General features: G+C 35.3%; 1 protein-coding gene across 1 annotated transcript in view; it reads left to right on the top strand.

Annotated features, from left to right (window-relative positions):
* The first annotated feature begins 226 nt into the window (after nucleotides 1–226).
* TOPAZ1 (testis and ovary specific TOPAZ 1) overlaps nucleotides 227–16,895 on the top strand; it is a 45,536-nt gene continuing 28,867 nt past the window's right edge. The window contains 6 exon segments of the mRNA XM_019723718.3: nucleotides 227–476; nucleotides 479–571; nucleotides 1,030–3,487; nucleotides 12,316–12,377; nucleotides 15,182–15,306; nucleotides 16,515–16,579. Of these exon segments, the coding sequence (XP_019579277.3) occupies nucleotides 227–476; nucleotides 479–571; nucleotides 1,030–3,487; nucleotides 12,316–12,377; nucleotides 15,182–15,306; nucleotides 16,515–16,579 (3,053 nt within the window).

Here is a 16,895-nt window from a genome sequence, read left to right as displayed (position 1 = left end):
CAGGGCGGCGGGGACCCCTCACTACCTTGCAGCCCGAGACGGCGCCTGCGGCTCCTCAGCTCGCCGGTTGTGCCCCGCGCGCCTTCCCTGCCGCACTTCCGCTTCCGGCCCCGGCCTAGTGGTGGGCGACGCGGGGTTGGGAACAAGGCAGCGGGTGTCTGAGGCAGCAGGAGGCTTGGCGCGGCTGGTGGCCCCCTCAGCGGGCAGAGCGGGTGGCCCGGGGCGGATGCGGCGGCCGCCGCCCTCGGGCCCTACAAAGGCCCCCGGGCGTGAAAGCGACAAGCGAGGCCTGAGGAAGCGAGGCCGGAGGCCAGAGCCAGGCGAGGCTGGACGCTGCGGCCCTGAGGCCGCGGGGCGTGAGGAGAGCAGGCAACAGAGAATGGTGACCCGGGCGTCTGAGAGAGAAGAGGTGGAAAGTGACAAGTCGGGTGAGGCGTCCGGGGCTGGGAAGGCCGAGGCAAGGCGGCGAGTGGAGGGCTGGGGAGCCAGGTGGGCCCTTCACACCTGTGGGACTAGCCGGGCTTGGAAGCTGCGAAGGAGACGCAGCTCCGCTTGCAATCCCAGAGACACCGTAAGAGAGCACCCAGGGGTCACTTTGTAGCCTTTGCACCTCAGCCTGCTCCATCCTTGTTTTACCGCTAGCATTTAACTTGAATCTGTGTGGGTTTTCCTGATGACCAGGAAAGGGGTTTAAAAAAAAAAAAAAAAGTTCTCTTTAAAAGTGTTTACCCACTTCGGAGCCCTAGATCAGAATTACTATAAAAGGAATTCCTACTAGAGATCCATGTTGGCTATTGTGAAATGATATTGATGCTAAAGGTTATTTAGCTGTCTTAGAATTTATACAGGTTTGTATGTAGTTCCTTAACAGAAATTAGGTCTTTTGTTTTAAAAACGAGTGTATATTTCCATACAGCTATTCAGGGAAATAAAAATGGGTGGCTTCACAATTTTTTGTTTTAAGTGCTATTGCTTTTTCTTCCTCAATGTAAAATATTTTCTGGTATGTTTTGTCATTTTGTTCAACAGAGGAAAAAAGAAAAGCTACTGAAGCCTCAAGTGATGATCTACAGCCAGGGATTGACCTGGTAAGAAAGGAATCATTAACCAGTTCGGAATCTTTCCAAACAGTGGAGTGCAGTGAATTTCGAAGTACAGCTTCCTTGCAGTCTTTGGGTAAGGAAGGTTCGGTAGAAGGTATTAAAAGAAGAATTCGAATTAAAAAACATAAAAGCTTAGAAAACCCACCACTCAAAATAACTGAAAATAAGGATACACAAAATACTAAGGTTGAATTCCAAGATGAACTGTACAAGAATACTCCAAAATATTCTTGTAACAGCTTGTCACCTGGAGTAGAAAATAATGACAAGTTAAAATTACATGATTGCAGTTGTTTCCCCCATTTCAAGGATTGTAATGATGAAAATAACCTTGCATATAAACCTGATGATGGATGTATGCATGTACCAGAAAATTCCTCAAAGTTAAAGAAAGAAAACCTTAGGAGTCTTGCAGATAAGAGCGACACAAATAATATTCCTCAACTTTTAAAAACTGAAGAAAGCTTAATGGGAGTAAATAAATTATTGCTTGAAGAAACTGATTTATACCAAAGTAGAAATAATGGCTTGCTTCCCTGCCTTCAAGGTGGAAAAAATAAATATTCAGTAGAGGAGAGCAATGTTGGGAGAAGACCCAGGAAAAGAATGAAGGTATCTGAAAAAGAAGATGAAACGGTTATCAAGATGAACTTCTCTAATGTGTATAACAAGTGTGAGTTGCTGTTACAAGGAAACCAAACGGGTGCTGACGGTAAACAAGCAGAGACTTTAGAGACTAAAAAAAGTCCTTTAGAACTTTTGAGAAAAGTAAACCATAATACACTCTCTCCAGTGGATCATTTGTTAAGTCTTCCAAAAACAGTAGGAAAAAAGACAACTCCTGAGCATCGTGTAAATGCTATGTTTCAGAAAACCCTTGAGCCACTTTTGAAAGAAGAAACAAAGAATGCTTCAGAGCCCTTAAGTTGTAAAAGCATGGAACTAGAAGAGTATTTTAAGTCAATGAAAAGTTCAGTAGTGAAATCACCTAATGATTGCCATCCTGTTGAAAAGAGATCACAGGAAGACTTGAGAAATGAAGCTGAAGAATCGAAGTTCAGCTGTCATAGAACAATACCAATGACTGGTAAAAGAACTTGGCCTTGTTATTCATGTGCTAGAACATCTCCCTACTGTTGGAAAAAGACTTCCTTGCCAGAATCAAGTTACTTTATTCCTGGGTCTCAGGAAAGTTTTAGCCAAGACGATTTTCTTAAACACCAAACAAATCAAACTCAGTTAACTGACTCCAAATTATCATTACAAAGTTCCATAACAGAAACAAACAGTGAACCTTCATGTAAAGAAAAATTGGAGTCTAATTTAAATTGTTTGTCTTCAGTTTCTGCAGTAGAACCTACGTTAATGGTTATGAAAGAATCTATAATCAATAACGATGAAAAGATAAAGTCAGAGGAACAGAACAGAAGTGGGTCAGAGGTAGTTTTTAATATGACTGAAGATACTTTGTTAACTAATGTGACTCAAAACTTAACAGGAAGTAAAAAAAAAGATAGAGGGACTTTAACAAAACTTAATTTGGCAGTGGCTTCCCAGCATGCCCAGGAAGCAAATAACACTACAGGCAAAACTAGTCACCAAAAAGCATGTATTGCTAAGCAAACACTTGTGGCTCCAGACTTGGTTAAAATATTAAACACAGGACGGCTGAGTAATTTTAAAATTCCTTTACTTAAGAATAAAACAGAAAAACAAAAAGAAATAAATGCCAAGTCATCAGAGAGAGAAACATACAGTCCCTTGGAGCTTCTTGACAATTTATCTGGAGCAGAGGTAAGACAGAAGAGGAGCAAAGGAAATGTCTTCACAGTAATTTCAGGACCTCAGTCTTGGAGCATACAAAATAGTGTAACTCCAGGGCAAGCTAATTCTGATTCATACTGCAGTAAGAATCCCTATGTTATTCCTCCAAGCTTTTTAAAGCAAGGTAATAATAATAAACCATCCAGCTACATCTCTGGACCAGGCAATATTATTTCTAATAAGGAAGCTGTTTCTCACACAATTGAGAACAATATTTTTTCTTGTGATCCTGGGTATGTAGAGAAAAGTCCTACCTTCTCTAATGAACAAGAAACATTTGAACAAGTTTCCTCTGAAATTAGTGGTAGAAAAATGACTAAGAACTTTTCAGATATTAAAGTGGGGTTTCCAGATATTCTTAAAGCATACGAAGATGATGTCCTCTTAATTGATGTAATTCAAGATGACCCTGACCTCTTTGGAGTCTCCAATGAAGGGGAGCTCTCATTTACTTCAGAGGTCCCCATGATAAGCCAGGAGCCCAATGTTGCTGAAGAGCACCAATCAACAGACTCCAAGAACATGGAACTTCCTGGAAAAAATCCAAGTGATGACTTGAGGTATGCATGTTCAAGTATGCCTTTGTTACAGATTGTTGTTGGGGTTTTCAAAAGCACTTTCTGCTCTTAGGTGTCCCTAATTTATTCAGTAATAACTGAAGCTCCATTATTTTTTAACCCAGCATATTATTGCTGAGACCTGGAAATGTCATTATGCTAAAGCTTGTAATCGAAATAAAACAGTTATATCTTGGAAATTATAATGGAGCAGATTGGCTGTCCAAAATTAAAATGGTGGTTTATTAAGTAGCTTTTTAATTATTGAGATTGCTTCTTTCAAAAGTCAATTAAATTTATTTGCATGTGTTCTTTAATTGTTATCAATATGCAGATATACTTTTATTACAGCCAAGTCAACTTAATAAGAACAGTGCTATATTTTTTAACCCATTTCCCGTGTCTTCATTGTTAGATAAAAAATTCATTTTTCAGGGAACAGAGAAGTCTTGGAAAAGTCTTCGAAAAGTTTATTTGACTTGACAGTAGAATCAGAAGTTAAACTCTTAAAATTTTTTTCATGATTTTACTTTTAAGGTGATGGTTTTAAATGATGATTTAGCCCCCAAATAGGGCAGATTTGCCTGCGACAACTTAAATGGGTAAACTTCATGCTCAGGAACTTGATCAATTCCGGTTGGCCCAAATTTTCTTTAATATTATGTCATATTTTACTAAATATTAATTCTTCAAGCCCTAATTTATACTCGTATGTTACAATACTTGAATACTGGAATAATTTGTGAACAGACTCAAAAGGAAACATGAAAACACTTTCCATTAAGATTCATGGTACATGACTTAAATTTCTCTGGTATGTATAAATTTTAGTTTCTTTTGTAATACCACATTACTCTTGATGTTCTTAGTGTTACAAGAACTTGTAACTTATTACCACATAGACTATAGAGTACTTTCTATTTGTCAAATGGAGGTCCAAGAGCTTTATTTATTATTTAACGATGTAATGAGGTATGATGGTAATCTGCCCATTTTGAAGATAGAAAAAATAAAGATGACAAGTTGTTACTTACCCAAGGCCACACTGCTAATAACAGAATCTGCATTTGAACCCAGGCCTGTCTTACTTTCAAAATTAATAGTTAAGAGCTTGACCTTTATAGTCTGACCTAGGTGTTTGAATCTTCTTCTTGCCACCTAATAGCTATATGACCTTTTATGCAAATTATTTCACTTTGTCTATAAAAAGGGAAGGTACTTGCCTCAGGGTTGTGAAGATTAAATCAAAGAATGGATGCAAAATGTTTTAGCATGGCACTGGGTGAGTAGCAGTAAGGGCTAAGTAAAAGGTAATTATTAAAGATAATTTTAACTCTTGTTATACCATGCTTCCTTTGGGGAATACAAAGGGAAATTAGAGCAAATCCTGCATTTAAGAGTAAATACCTGTTAGTTAACCAGATGTTGACAATGAGCTACAGCCAAAGGTAAAAAGAGAAATGTTGTGAATTGGGCAGGAAGGTTGTTGTTGATGTTGTTGTTATTGTTTTAGAATAATGGCTGATTTTGTAAAAATGATACCTGTTTGTTACATTAAAAGTGTAAAAAGAAGGGAATCCCACCACCCAAAATAGCAAATTAATTGCTAACAATTTATAAGTATCATTCCAGACATCTATCTAGGCATATGTTATACCTGGATATAATTTTAGAACAATTGGATCATGCAGTTTTTTTAGTAAAAACATTTAATTTTATTGACACTTAACTAGGGAGAGGGGGAACTGAAATGAAACTAAAGGAACTGCTGAATCAATATACTAGTTTACCATAGGAAATTAGTTCCTAAAACGCTCTTTCAAGTTAATAAGAAAGTTTATTTAAAAGTTTGAGTTTCGTTATCGTGACTTTTAGAAATTGTGTTCTAACCTCAGACAGCAGCATTTGCTTTCCGATATGAAAGATGAACATGTCAGTACACATTCACTTTTTCTCCCAATCTTGGTCCCCCCTCCACATCTTTGTTAAACACTTTTTGTTTTATATTGTTTAGCCTGTGCCAATTACATTCTCTTCACTAATCTGAATTCCCAAAGACTGTTACTCTTAGTTCTGTATTTAAATTGATTTAGTCCTTACCATCAATCCTTTTTACTTTAAACTTTACAATTTTGATGCATTTCTGAGTTGGCCAGATTTCAGAGCAATTTTTTTTTTTTCCAGAAGTGTTCATGATTACTGTGTTCCCTAAGATCTTGGGTACATAAGAATGACTGTAATCTAAGAGCAAATTGGGTATAAAACTCTTAGTTTACAATTTTCCTCTTCACAATTGTGTAGTCATTCCTCCCTGCATTCTGGCTTTGAGTGTTATAATGGAGAAGTCTGAGACCAAACTAATTCTCCCATCATCCCTCTCTCAACTGCTTCCCCCCCCCCCCTTTCTTGCTTTCTTTCTGTGGATTGGTAATTATGTATGGTTTCCCTGGACAAGGTGAACCATTTTGGTTTGTAGTATCAAATTTATATCAGATAATTTTTCTTATTGTCTTTGAACTTAATTTCCCTTCACTTCAAAGCACCAATTATACTTTTATTGGCTCCTCTTTTTCTTTCATATCTATTTTTGAAGTTTTGGTTTTTAAATAAACTTGAAAATTTCCTCAATGGTTATTTTAATATTTTCTTTTTTCTTCTTCTTCTTTGTTGGAAATACCAGTTTTACAATCATCCATAGTACTAGGATAAACCTTAACAGGGAGAAATAGAGGCATGAGAACCAGTGGATCTGTTAATAGTTGTGTAGAAAGTTGTTAATGGTTCTAGAACTAAATTAAGCTTAAAATATAATTTCAAATTGTAGTTGTCTTCATTTTAGCAATCAGTTGTCAGTTTATATAATCCTTTTTCCTCACTCTAAGACACTGAGAGGTTGAAGCCTGTTAGAATGAGTTTCTATTTTACAGGAATAGAAATTGAAGATGGGAGGGCTAGGCCCAGACAGCGTCAGCAGCTCTGGACTGCCTCTTATTGGTAAAACAGGTGGACAAACCTGAGTTGATTTAATTCTTGGGGAAAGTATTCTCAGACCTGGTTAGGGAGAATTTTTAAGGTGTTTAAGGTATATTTGAATGTTTATCCATTGTCAATCTCCATATATTAAAATCCAAAGCATTAAAAGCATATTAGAACTAATTCATTAAGATTTGAACTGGTGAGCTTGGAAGTGTATATTGAGTGAAATTGTAAAACTTTTGAATTAGTCTATAAGTATAATTGGAGATCTGAGAATGTCTGTAATAGTTTATAATAGCACTGGACAGTTACTGTGTACTGGAACATAGGATTATCTTCAATCACAATTTTATTATGTGCTGAAATATCAGTTGAGTGATGTTAAACAGTGGATCATTGAAATTTTAAGCATCTGCCAAATATTCAAGAGAATTACTAAATAGCTGTGGCAGGGAGGGAACTAATGTATTTGGAACAAAAACATAAACTGAGGTCCTAAGAATACTAGTAGTTTAGAAAAAGAGGAAAGGACATCTTGGAAAAGCCAAAATTTGTACTGATCTTTGACGTTTGGATTGATTTAGGTTAACAAAGGGGACAAAGGAAAAAAGTTTGAGGGAAGAGACATAATGAAGAAAATGTGGGCCAAAAGATAGAGATAGATATGAATATGGTTGTGTGGTGAAGGTTATGAGCCTTTCCTGACTCCTTGGGGTAGAGGTACCGGTAGGAGCCCTTCTCTGTTCCCCTAGCACCCTTTTCTACCTTACTTATAGCACTGATTTCATTATAGAGTAATTTACATCTCTCTTACCTACTAAACTGTTGGACTTCTTGAGGGTAGGATTTGTCCATGACTCATTTACCTTTCTAAGCCCTATCCCTCCTACACTGAGGGAGGGGACAGAATTAAGATTTCAGTTCCTACTGTATTCTGGGCTATTTTTCAAGCATTGAAATCTATGTAAATAGAGATTAAGTTCTTTCCTTCTAAAGCAATAGATGTTGAAGAATTGTGAGAAATTAGACTTGGTAAGTAGAATGATACCAGATTAGGAAGGTTAGAAAGTCAGGCATCAAAATTTGAACTCTGTACAGAATTAATGCTGGTGATCAGTGAGGATTAGTTATACCACTTTTGCAACTTGCACTTAAATCCATAAAGAGCCATTGTACCTTCTAGAGCCAGTAAATAATAAACATAAACTTCTGAGGGGTGGGGGGATGCCCAGCACCAATGCACAGAAAATAAAAGCCTATCACTTTTACCAGATATTTGAGTCCCAATAGACCCTTGCCTAATATGGGTCTATCCTGGGCAAATTACATCATCTCAAGTAACTAACCCCGTTTACTGTCTCAGAATCTGATTTAACTGCAGTTTGTTCCCCAAGAGATTGGCCTCTAGAGTAGAGTAGTCTAACCACCAGTTTCACCATACCAAATGACAAAAGAAAAAAAGGGTTTCTACCAAAAGTAAAGGCCTTTTTTTTTTTTTATCTTCTTCATATATTTAGACTCCTGGGCCTGCCTTTTAAGATCCTACCTTGCTCTATTCTCCATTTCCACTGATGATCTGAGGCACTGTAATTATAGTGCAAAATTTTACACTTAGTTATGAGAACTGGTATTTAGTGTCTACACCGTGCTAAATACATTACTTACATATTTTTTCATTTAGTGGAACAATTCTGAGGTTGAAACTGACCCTGTCTTTAAAATTGTGTCCAAGTGATTTACTTTCCAAAGGACACATGGTATCAGAACTAAGACCTAAAGACAGGGCAGCCTGCTCCAAGGTCTCTCTGCTGCCCAAAAGTGGCATTTTAGTTCTTTCTATTACTTTAATTCCACTACTCTACAGACTTTTACAGAACATTATTTTACTTTTGATCCCTTTCCTCATCTCTTCCTCCTCTTTAAAGTACCGTGTCTCCCTGAAAATAAGACCGGGTCTTATATTAATTTTTGCTCCAAAAGTCACATTAGGGCTTACGTTCAGGGGATGTCATCCTGAAAAATCATGCTAGGGCTGATTTTCCGGTTGGGTCTAATTTTCGGGAAAACACGGTAGCTGGTGGGCAGTATGAAAAAGCACCATTCTGATTTTTACTTTTTTCTCTTTGGGGCCATATAAACGATTGTTTCTCATCTTTGCTGGAATAAATGGTATTGTACTTGATCAGAGTAATTGTTTGTAATATTAGGAGACCTAGCACCTCACAGCATGGCATCAGGCTTGGGAATCTCTGGCCCAATGAATTGCATACTGTGCTGTAATATCTCTCTGCTGCTGGCCACTTCTATCTGCAGAATAATTGCCCCAATAAATTTGTGGCAGCCCTATTCAGAAACAGAACATGTGAATGTGTAAATAAATGAACATGGACCACAGTCAGGTAGTTGTTAGCATCTCAAAAGGAAGCAATAACATTCTGGATTTTTCTGGGGCAATAGTTTTCAAACTTGTAATGATAGACTAAGTTACTGCTATTAATAGTAATTATTCTAGAGCAGTCATCCTCCAGCCTTTTTGTCAATTACCCATAGTAATAATACATTTTACATTACAAGCCAGTACATATTTATAAATATGTGAAATAATAGCTGTAGAAAAACAACATTTTCCTTACTACAAGTGATGAATCATGTTTTGTATTTTCTTGTTTCATAAAAAAAAAAAAAATCCTGTTTGGAACCCATTAAATTTCATCACTCCATTGAAAAATGCTCTGGTAGAGGATAAATTTGATGTTATCTGTGTAGTTCTACAGAAGCCTCTTATTTTCTTTTTGCTCATATCTTCTCTTTTGCTTCTCTGTGCCTCACCCAAGTCTGTTTCTCTTTCTCTCCTTTGCTCCTTCTGTCTTTCATTTGTTTACCTTTTCACACCATCAATGTAGAACTATCACTTTCCACTCCACAAATGCAAAACTGTAAAATATTTATGTGGTTACAATTTTGCTTACTTTATTATTATATTTTTTTATTTAGGTGAACTTAACCTCTTGAGTCTCTCAAATTCAAAACAAAACTAAATTATTTCTAGAGTGGCCTGTGCAATTTTACCTTCCTTGTAAAGTGAGTTATTCCTCGTAAGAAGTTTCTCACACTTATAAACTATACCAGCAATATTAAAAATACAATTAAAAATACTTTGAAATTAAAGCAATATACTTAACCATACCTATTTATATTTTCTTTGTTTTATTTTTTTTTTCAGGAATAACCTCCTATGTGCCTGAAGCTATACCTATTTATGAATATAACTTTCAGGATAATTAGAAACCTCTCTCAGTTCTTCTCTATGTATTGAGTCATTTAATCCTATTCATGCTATTACCTCAATATCTCTCACGGATTTTCCTTCATCTCAATTCTTACTACTACCATCTTATTTACATCTTTCCCCTAGATTATTTTTATGAGCTCCAGGTTAATCTTCCGGACTCTCTTAAAACATTCTCCTCTGTAGTGTTACTGTAAAATAGAAATCCATCTGCCAGTGACTGCTTACAATGATTCAGCAGCCTTTAACCACTTGAGGATAGAGTCTAAATTTCTTGCCATGACATTTTAAGGCTCTTCAGTGGATCTGCATCCATTTTCTCTTTGACAACTATGGCGTTAGGGGGTAGGAAAGTGGGGTAAAAGGCTAATAAAAGATAAGCACAGCAGGAAGCTCCCTGTTTCCACAATATGTCATGTACTTGATTCCTTTCTCATGTTTCTGTATCTGGAAGTCCCTTTCTTTTTATTCAGTTATCCTTCAAATCACTTCAGAGATGTTTTTCTAGGAATTTGTTCCAATAGTTCTCTTGGCACGTATCTCAGTGTATTATGGCTGCTAGTGTGTGATTCTCCTCCTATAATGGGGGGTCCTAGACAGGAAAAAGGCATCTGCATTTGGGTCTCCCTAGTGTCTGGCCAGGAGGATGTTAAGTGTTGAGTATATGGAGGAGCAACTAGACACACATGAGCCTTGTTCTCACAGAGCTGTTAGACCATCAAGGGAGGCAAATAATCAAGCAAGTACAATATGATAAAAGTGCAAGATACTAAAGATGTCCTGGTCAAAGTGACATTTAAGATGAATCCTAAAGGATGAGTAGGAATTAGCCGATTAAGTGAGGAAAAGTGAGTAGAATTTTGTCCTGGAAGGAATAGCCTATAGGAGGGCCCAAAAGGAAGAACATGTCGCAACTGAAATATAATGACCCATGTCTTAGTGTTCAAATGTCAAGAAATAAAGCTGCAGGATGTGCAGAAAGTCCTGAAGGGCTTTACAAATAGGATGACCATAGAATTTATCTTCTAAATTACAAAATTTTGAGATTAAATGGGGAACTAGTAATAATTAATATGACAGGATAACAGGCATAAACAGACCATCCTAGATGAACTAGAATTCATGGTGAGTTTGAACCTTTGTGCTAAGAGCATATAAGGATTCACTGAAGAACTTTGAAGTAGCGAGAGAATATGATCAGGTTTACATTTTAAAAATTATTATAGCTCCAGTGTGGAGAATAAATTGGCAGGGAGTTATTGTGATAATTCAGTCAAAAGGACGTGGTGACTTCACACAGAAGTGGGAGTGGATTTGAGAGGTTTAGAAAGTGCAGATTGATTAATCACCTGGGAGTATGGCCAGAAGTAGGAGCTAAGAATGATTACCTGATTTCTGTCTTACTTCAAAGAGGGCATTACAATTCTCAGATGCAAAGGGGCAGGATTGGGAAGGAGTGCTGGTCATGAAGTCAAATTTAGACATGGTGAGTTGGAAACACCTTTGAAATAATGAAAAGAAAATATTCCAGTAGACAGATATGAGTCTGAAGAGGTATGAATTGGGGAATGAGATTTGCATATATATGTGTCTTCTGTTTTCATTATTATTTTCCTATTCTTTAAACTGTACACTTCTGATTGCTTCTAGGGTTTATGTTGGGGGAAAAAAATACATGTTTTGCTAAGACTTCAAAGAATGGTGTATATAAAATGTTCAGTTGACTTTTCCTTTTTCTTGGCTATTAAGTAATCCTGAGCCAAAAAGCAGTTGTAAAGCTATGGGATAGATTTAATAAAATCCATTTATTAAATGAATAAATGGTGGGATTATGGGTGCTTATTATATTTTATTCTATGCACTTTTCTATGTTTTTGTCTAAGTTTAAAAAAATGGAATAATGTTTGACCATTTGTTTTGAGTGACCTTATAGACATGGTTTTCATTTGTTGAGCCTATGCTGTGGGCTTTAAGAACTTTATATCTCATTTAATCCTCACAGTAACCTCATGGGTGGGTAGTATTCTCATTTTACAGATATGGTTACACTCAAAGCAGTTAAAGAAGTTTTCTACAGTTAACACAGAAAGTGGCAGAACAGTATTTAAACCCAGGTTGGTCTAACTCAGATCTCCATAGCTTAACCTTTGGACCCTGTGTTATCTTCAGAGACTATAAAAAAGACTCCAACTGCCCTCAAACTGTTCTCCTTTTACATTGGCAGTAAGACATACATACACATGCTTGACAATAGAAGTTAAACATTATCTTGTATTGGTATAATACTTTTAAATTTTTTTAAATGCTTGGTATATGTCATCAGATTCTCTCTAGGTAACAAAGTTTGAATGACAGCACTCCCTAACAATTGAGGCATAGGGGATTAAAGAACCAAATGAGGAATCTACTGGGGTGTGCTGGGTTCTGAGTCCCTGTATACTACTCTGTCCTTGGAGGACCTGAGCTGATGTTCACCAGCTGCTAAAGCTGGTGTTACATAATGTTTAGAGAAGTAGATATGCAGAGAATATGTTATAATGTTTAAGCTCTGTTTGCCTTATAATAGAGAACTTCCCGTACTGGATCTTGGATTGATGAAGTCAGAGATCGGGACTTCCTTGCCAGCAGGTAAAATATGACATTTTTAGAATATGCAATATTAAAGTATCTTTTTATATCTCCATTTAGGCCTCGTCAAAATGAATTCATTAAAATAGGAAGCTTTTCATTTTAGAGTCTGTTAACCGTATGTTTTATAGTTTGTCAGTTCTCAGTTTTAATTGGTGGGAAGATCAGGTTTTTACTTGATTATTAAATAAGTAATTTTGTTAGGCTTTATCTACAAATGATAAATAATTGACTTTAGCAATTTTGTATTTTTATTTTGAAGTTGAAATATACATTTAAGCTTTATCACATTTTAAATATGAGTCCTTTTTAAAACATTTTTATAATTAACAGCTTATCATAGATTTCAGTACCTGGATCATTACAGGAAATAATTTAATACGAAAGTTAATTTTACTTTGACTTTAAAGTTTTAAAAATATATTGAAAATAGCTAGACATGCATCCAAATTAGAAAGGAAGAAGTGAAACTGTCATTGTTTGCAGGTGACATAATACTATACATAGAGAACCCTAAAGATTCCACCAAAAAAACTACTAGAACTGATAAATCAATTCAGTAAAATAGCAGGATACAAAATTAATATTCAGAAATCCGTTGCGTTTTTATACACCAATAACAAACTATCAGAAAGAGAAATTCAGAAAATAATCCCATGTACAATTGCATCAAAAAATAAAATACCAAGGAATAAATTTAACCAAAGAGGTAAAAGACCTATATGTGGAAAAGTGTAAGAAATTGAAGATGATACAAATAAAAGCATGTAATGTGCTCATGGGTAGGAATAATTACATTGCTCTGGATAGGTAGTATGGACATTTTAACAATCTGTAGAATCAGTGCAATTCCTATCAAAATACCAATAACATTTTTCACAGAATTAGAACAAATAAGCCTAAAATTTATATGGAACCACAGAAGACCCTGAACGGCCAAAGCAATCTTGAGAAAGAAGAACAAAATTGGAGGTATCAGACTGTACTACAAGGCCATAGTAATCAAAACAGCATGGTACTGGCATTAAAAAAAAGACACATAGATCAGTGGAACAGAATACAGAGCCTAGAAATAAACCCACATCTATATGGTCAATTAATCCATGACAAAGGAGGCAAAAACATACAATGGAGTAAAGACAGTCTCTTCAATTAATGGCGTTGGCAAAACTGGACAGACACATACAAAAGAATGAAACTGGATCACTTTCTTACCATATATAAGAATAAACTCAAAACGGATTAAAAGATTTAAATGTAAACCATAAAACTCCTAGAATAAAACATAGGCAGCAAACTCTTTGACATTGCCCTTAGTAATATTTTTTGGATATGTCTCCTTGGGCAAGGGAAATGAAAGAAAAAATGAACAAATGGGACTACACCAAACTAAAAAGGTTTTGCACAGTGAAGGAAACTATCAACAAATGAAAAGACAACCTACTAAATGGGAGAAGATATTCACTAATGATACATCTGATGAGGAGTTACGTGCAAAATATATAATGAACTCATATAAGTTAACACCAAAAAGACAAACAATCCAATTAAAAAATGGGCTGAGGACCTGAATAGACATTTCTCATAAGAGGATGTATAGATGGCCAATAGACAAGAAAAGATGCTCAACATCACTGATCATCAGAGAAATGCAGATTAAAACCTCACACCTATCAGAATAGCCATCATCAATAAATCAACAAACAACAAGTGTTTGTGAGAATATGAAGAAAAGAAAACTCTTAAGCTCTGTTGGTGGGATTGTAAATTGGTGCAGCCAATATGGAAAACAGTATGGGGTCCTCAAAAAATTAAAAATAGAACTACCTTATGACCTAGCATTCCCACTTGCGGGTATTTATCCAAAGTAATTGAAAACACTAATTTGAAAAGACATATGCACCCCAATGTTCATTGCAGCATTATTTGAAGTAGTCAAGATATGAAAGCAACCTTAGTGCCCATCAGTAGACAATTGGATTAAAAGGATGTGGTACATACATACAATGGAATGTTACTTGGCCACAAAAAAGAATGAAATTTCGCCATTTTGGACAACATGGATATACCTAGAGGGTATTATGCTAAGTAAAATAACAGACAGAGGAAGATAAATACCATATTATTTCACTTATGTGGCATCTAAAAAATATAATAAACAAACAAAACAGAAACAAACTCATAGATACAGAAAACATTTTGATGGTTGCCAGATGAGAGGGTTTGGGGGGAATCAGTAAAAAGGGGGAAGAGATTAAGATGTACAAATCGTCAGTTATAAAAACAGTCATGGGGATATAAAATACAGCATAGGGAATATAGTCAATAATATTGTAATAACTATGGTGTCAGATGCATACTAGACTAATGGGGTGATCTCTTTGTACATTATAGAAAATAATCACAATGGTGTACACTTGAAACACTATGTTGTACACCTGTTGTACACCTGAAAGTATTGTATGTCAACTGTAATTGGAAATTAATACAGCATAGGGAATATAGTCAATAATATTGTAATAACAATAACTGTTAATTGGAAATTTTTTTTAAAAAGAAAAGAACTGGACTTGACCAAGGAATATTCTTAAATTTATCTTGATATCTCAATTTGTCTTACTGCAAGTTCTTTTTATATACCATGGATTGGAGTTATTTGACAAGAAAGAATAATCGTATAATTTGCTGAAAACTGTACTTCATGTTTGTCACATTGGCTTCTAACTCATTTTTAGAATAATGTTTGAATGACTTGATTATTTTGTTATTTGTAGTTTGTACAGTTGAATATTATTTCTTTGCAGCAAATGAGATAAAACATGATTTTAAAGGTGCTAACATTTCCTTAGAAGTTACTAATGAGACCTCTCAAAATGAAAAACTGGGAGACCTCAGTGAACACATAAGAAGTTCAGACTTGGATGAAAAGGTACTAGGGAATCTTTTTCATTTTCTTGTTTTTTGGTCTAAAGAATGGTAATACAGAAATTCATCTTAGCAGTGTTGTCAGATGACAAGTGTAACTCCTTTTTATTGAGTAAAAAAGTCACATTCTTCAGGCCATGAAATATATTGCTTAATGTTTTGCATAAGCACAGTTACAGGGTTTTAGGAACCTTAGAGGGTAAATAAGTTGACTTATGGGACACGTGACTAACCTAGCACTCTTCTGTTTTATGAGTATATGGTTTTCTGTGAATTTTTAGAAATGCTTCCTTATTGATTTTATACTTATGTATATATTATGTCTATGTATGTATACAAGTATATGTACGTGTGAATACATAGTATGTGTGTATATATGTAGTATTCATATATACATACATATGTATAGATACATAATATATATTATTCTATCTTTTCCAGAGAACTTGTTTTTTCTTTCTCCTGTGTATCAGTTCTACTCAAAATTCATATGTAACAATTTTTAGGTTTACCATGGTAGTAGTTGCTTAATGATTGTAGTTTTGAGCTCCAGATAGTTAAAATGCTAGTGTCCTTTATATTTTTAACTTTTTATTTTGAAATAATTATAGATTCACAGGAAGTTGCAAAAAGTAGTATCATGATAGTAAGAGATGAAGTGGTTATCTCTGACTGCTCAAGTAATGGTGATTTGGGGGGTTATTTTCTTGTGGCTGTTTTTTCAAAAGTTTAATATTTGAGCATGTATAACTTTCTTATAGTAATTAGGAAATCACAGTTCCCAAAACACTAATTGTGAAATGTTTTAAGTATAGCAATGTTTTAAATACCCATAAATATTTCTAATGAAAAAGAAATATATGTTCATAAATACCACCTAAAAATAAAAATTACTCAAAGCTTTTTTTCTTAATGAAAACAAGTATAACTTTAATTGTTCTTAATGATTTGAAATGTTGGCTTGTATAATTAAAGGTGATATCAAAAGCTGAGCAAAAATATTGATTTATATTAGTTTTCTCTTAAGCAACAGTGGAAATTTTTAAGTCCATATTAATTCAGTATTTTAAATCATGCAAAGTAGAATTGTTTTCTGGGTTGACCATAAACCAGTGGTTTAATTAACATCTATTACATTCTAATAAATCTGGTAAGCCTCATAGCCTCATATACAAATATAGTCACCTGTACTTTTTAACTATATCTTCACAGTGTAAATTTTCAGACAAAGTGACTGTTAATGAAGAAAATGAAAATATTCATGAAGTTTGCAAAAGGTCTGTAACATAATTTTTAATTATGTAACTTTAAAACAGTTATTCATGTAATTTGTATCATGAGTGTGCTTTTCATTCTCTGCTGTATGTGCTTGAGTACTATGCCACAAGCCATCCTTGGGTATTAATTAATGTGTCAGGTATACCTAGATGTCAGGGATATTGTAAGTTACCTAAAAGCTATCTCTAAAGTTTTTGAGTCATTAACATATTCTTTTTGTTTGCTTCTTGGATTTGAGGACCCAGTTTTTTCCATAGGTTTGGGGTGTTCTCGTCAGCTATTTGTTTGGATAACCTCTCTGTTCCCTTCTCCCTC

Source organism: Rhinolophus sinicus, chromosome 5, assembly GCF_057876585.1.
Source record: "Rhinolophus sinicus isolate RSI-liver-muscle chromosome 5, RSI-T2T, whole genome shotgun sequence".
In the NCBI taxonomy this organism is placed as follows: Eukaryota; Metazoa; Chordata; class Mammalia; order Chiroptera; family Rhinolophidae; genus Rhinolophus; species Rhinolophus sinicus.
Note: the sequence above shows the minus strand (reverse complement) of the source record. Positions and strands in the feature narration are given on the sequence as shown.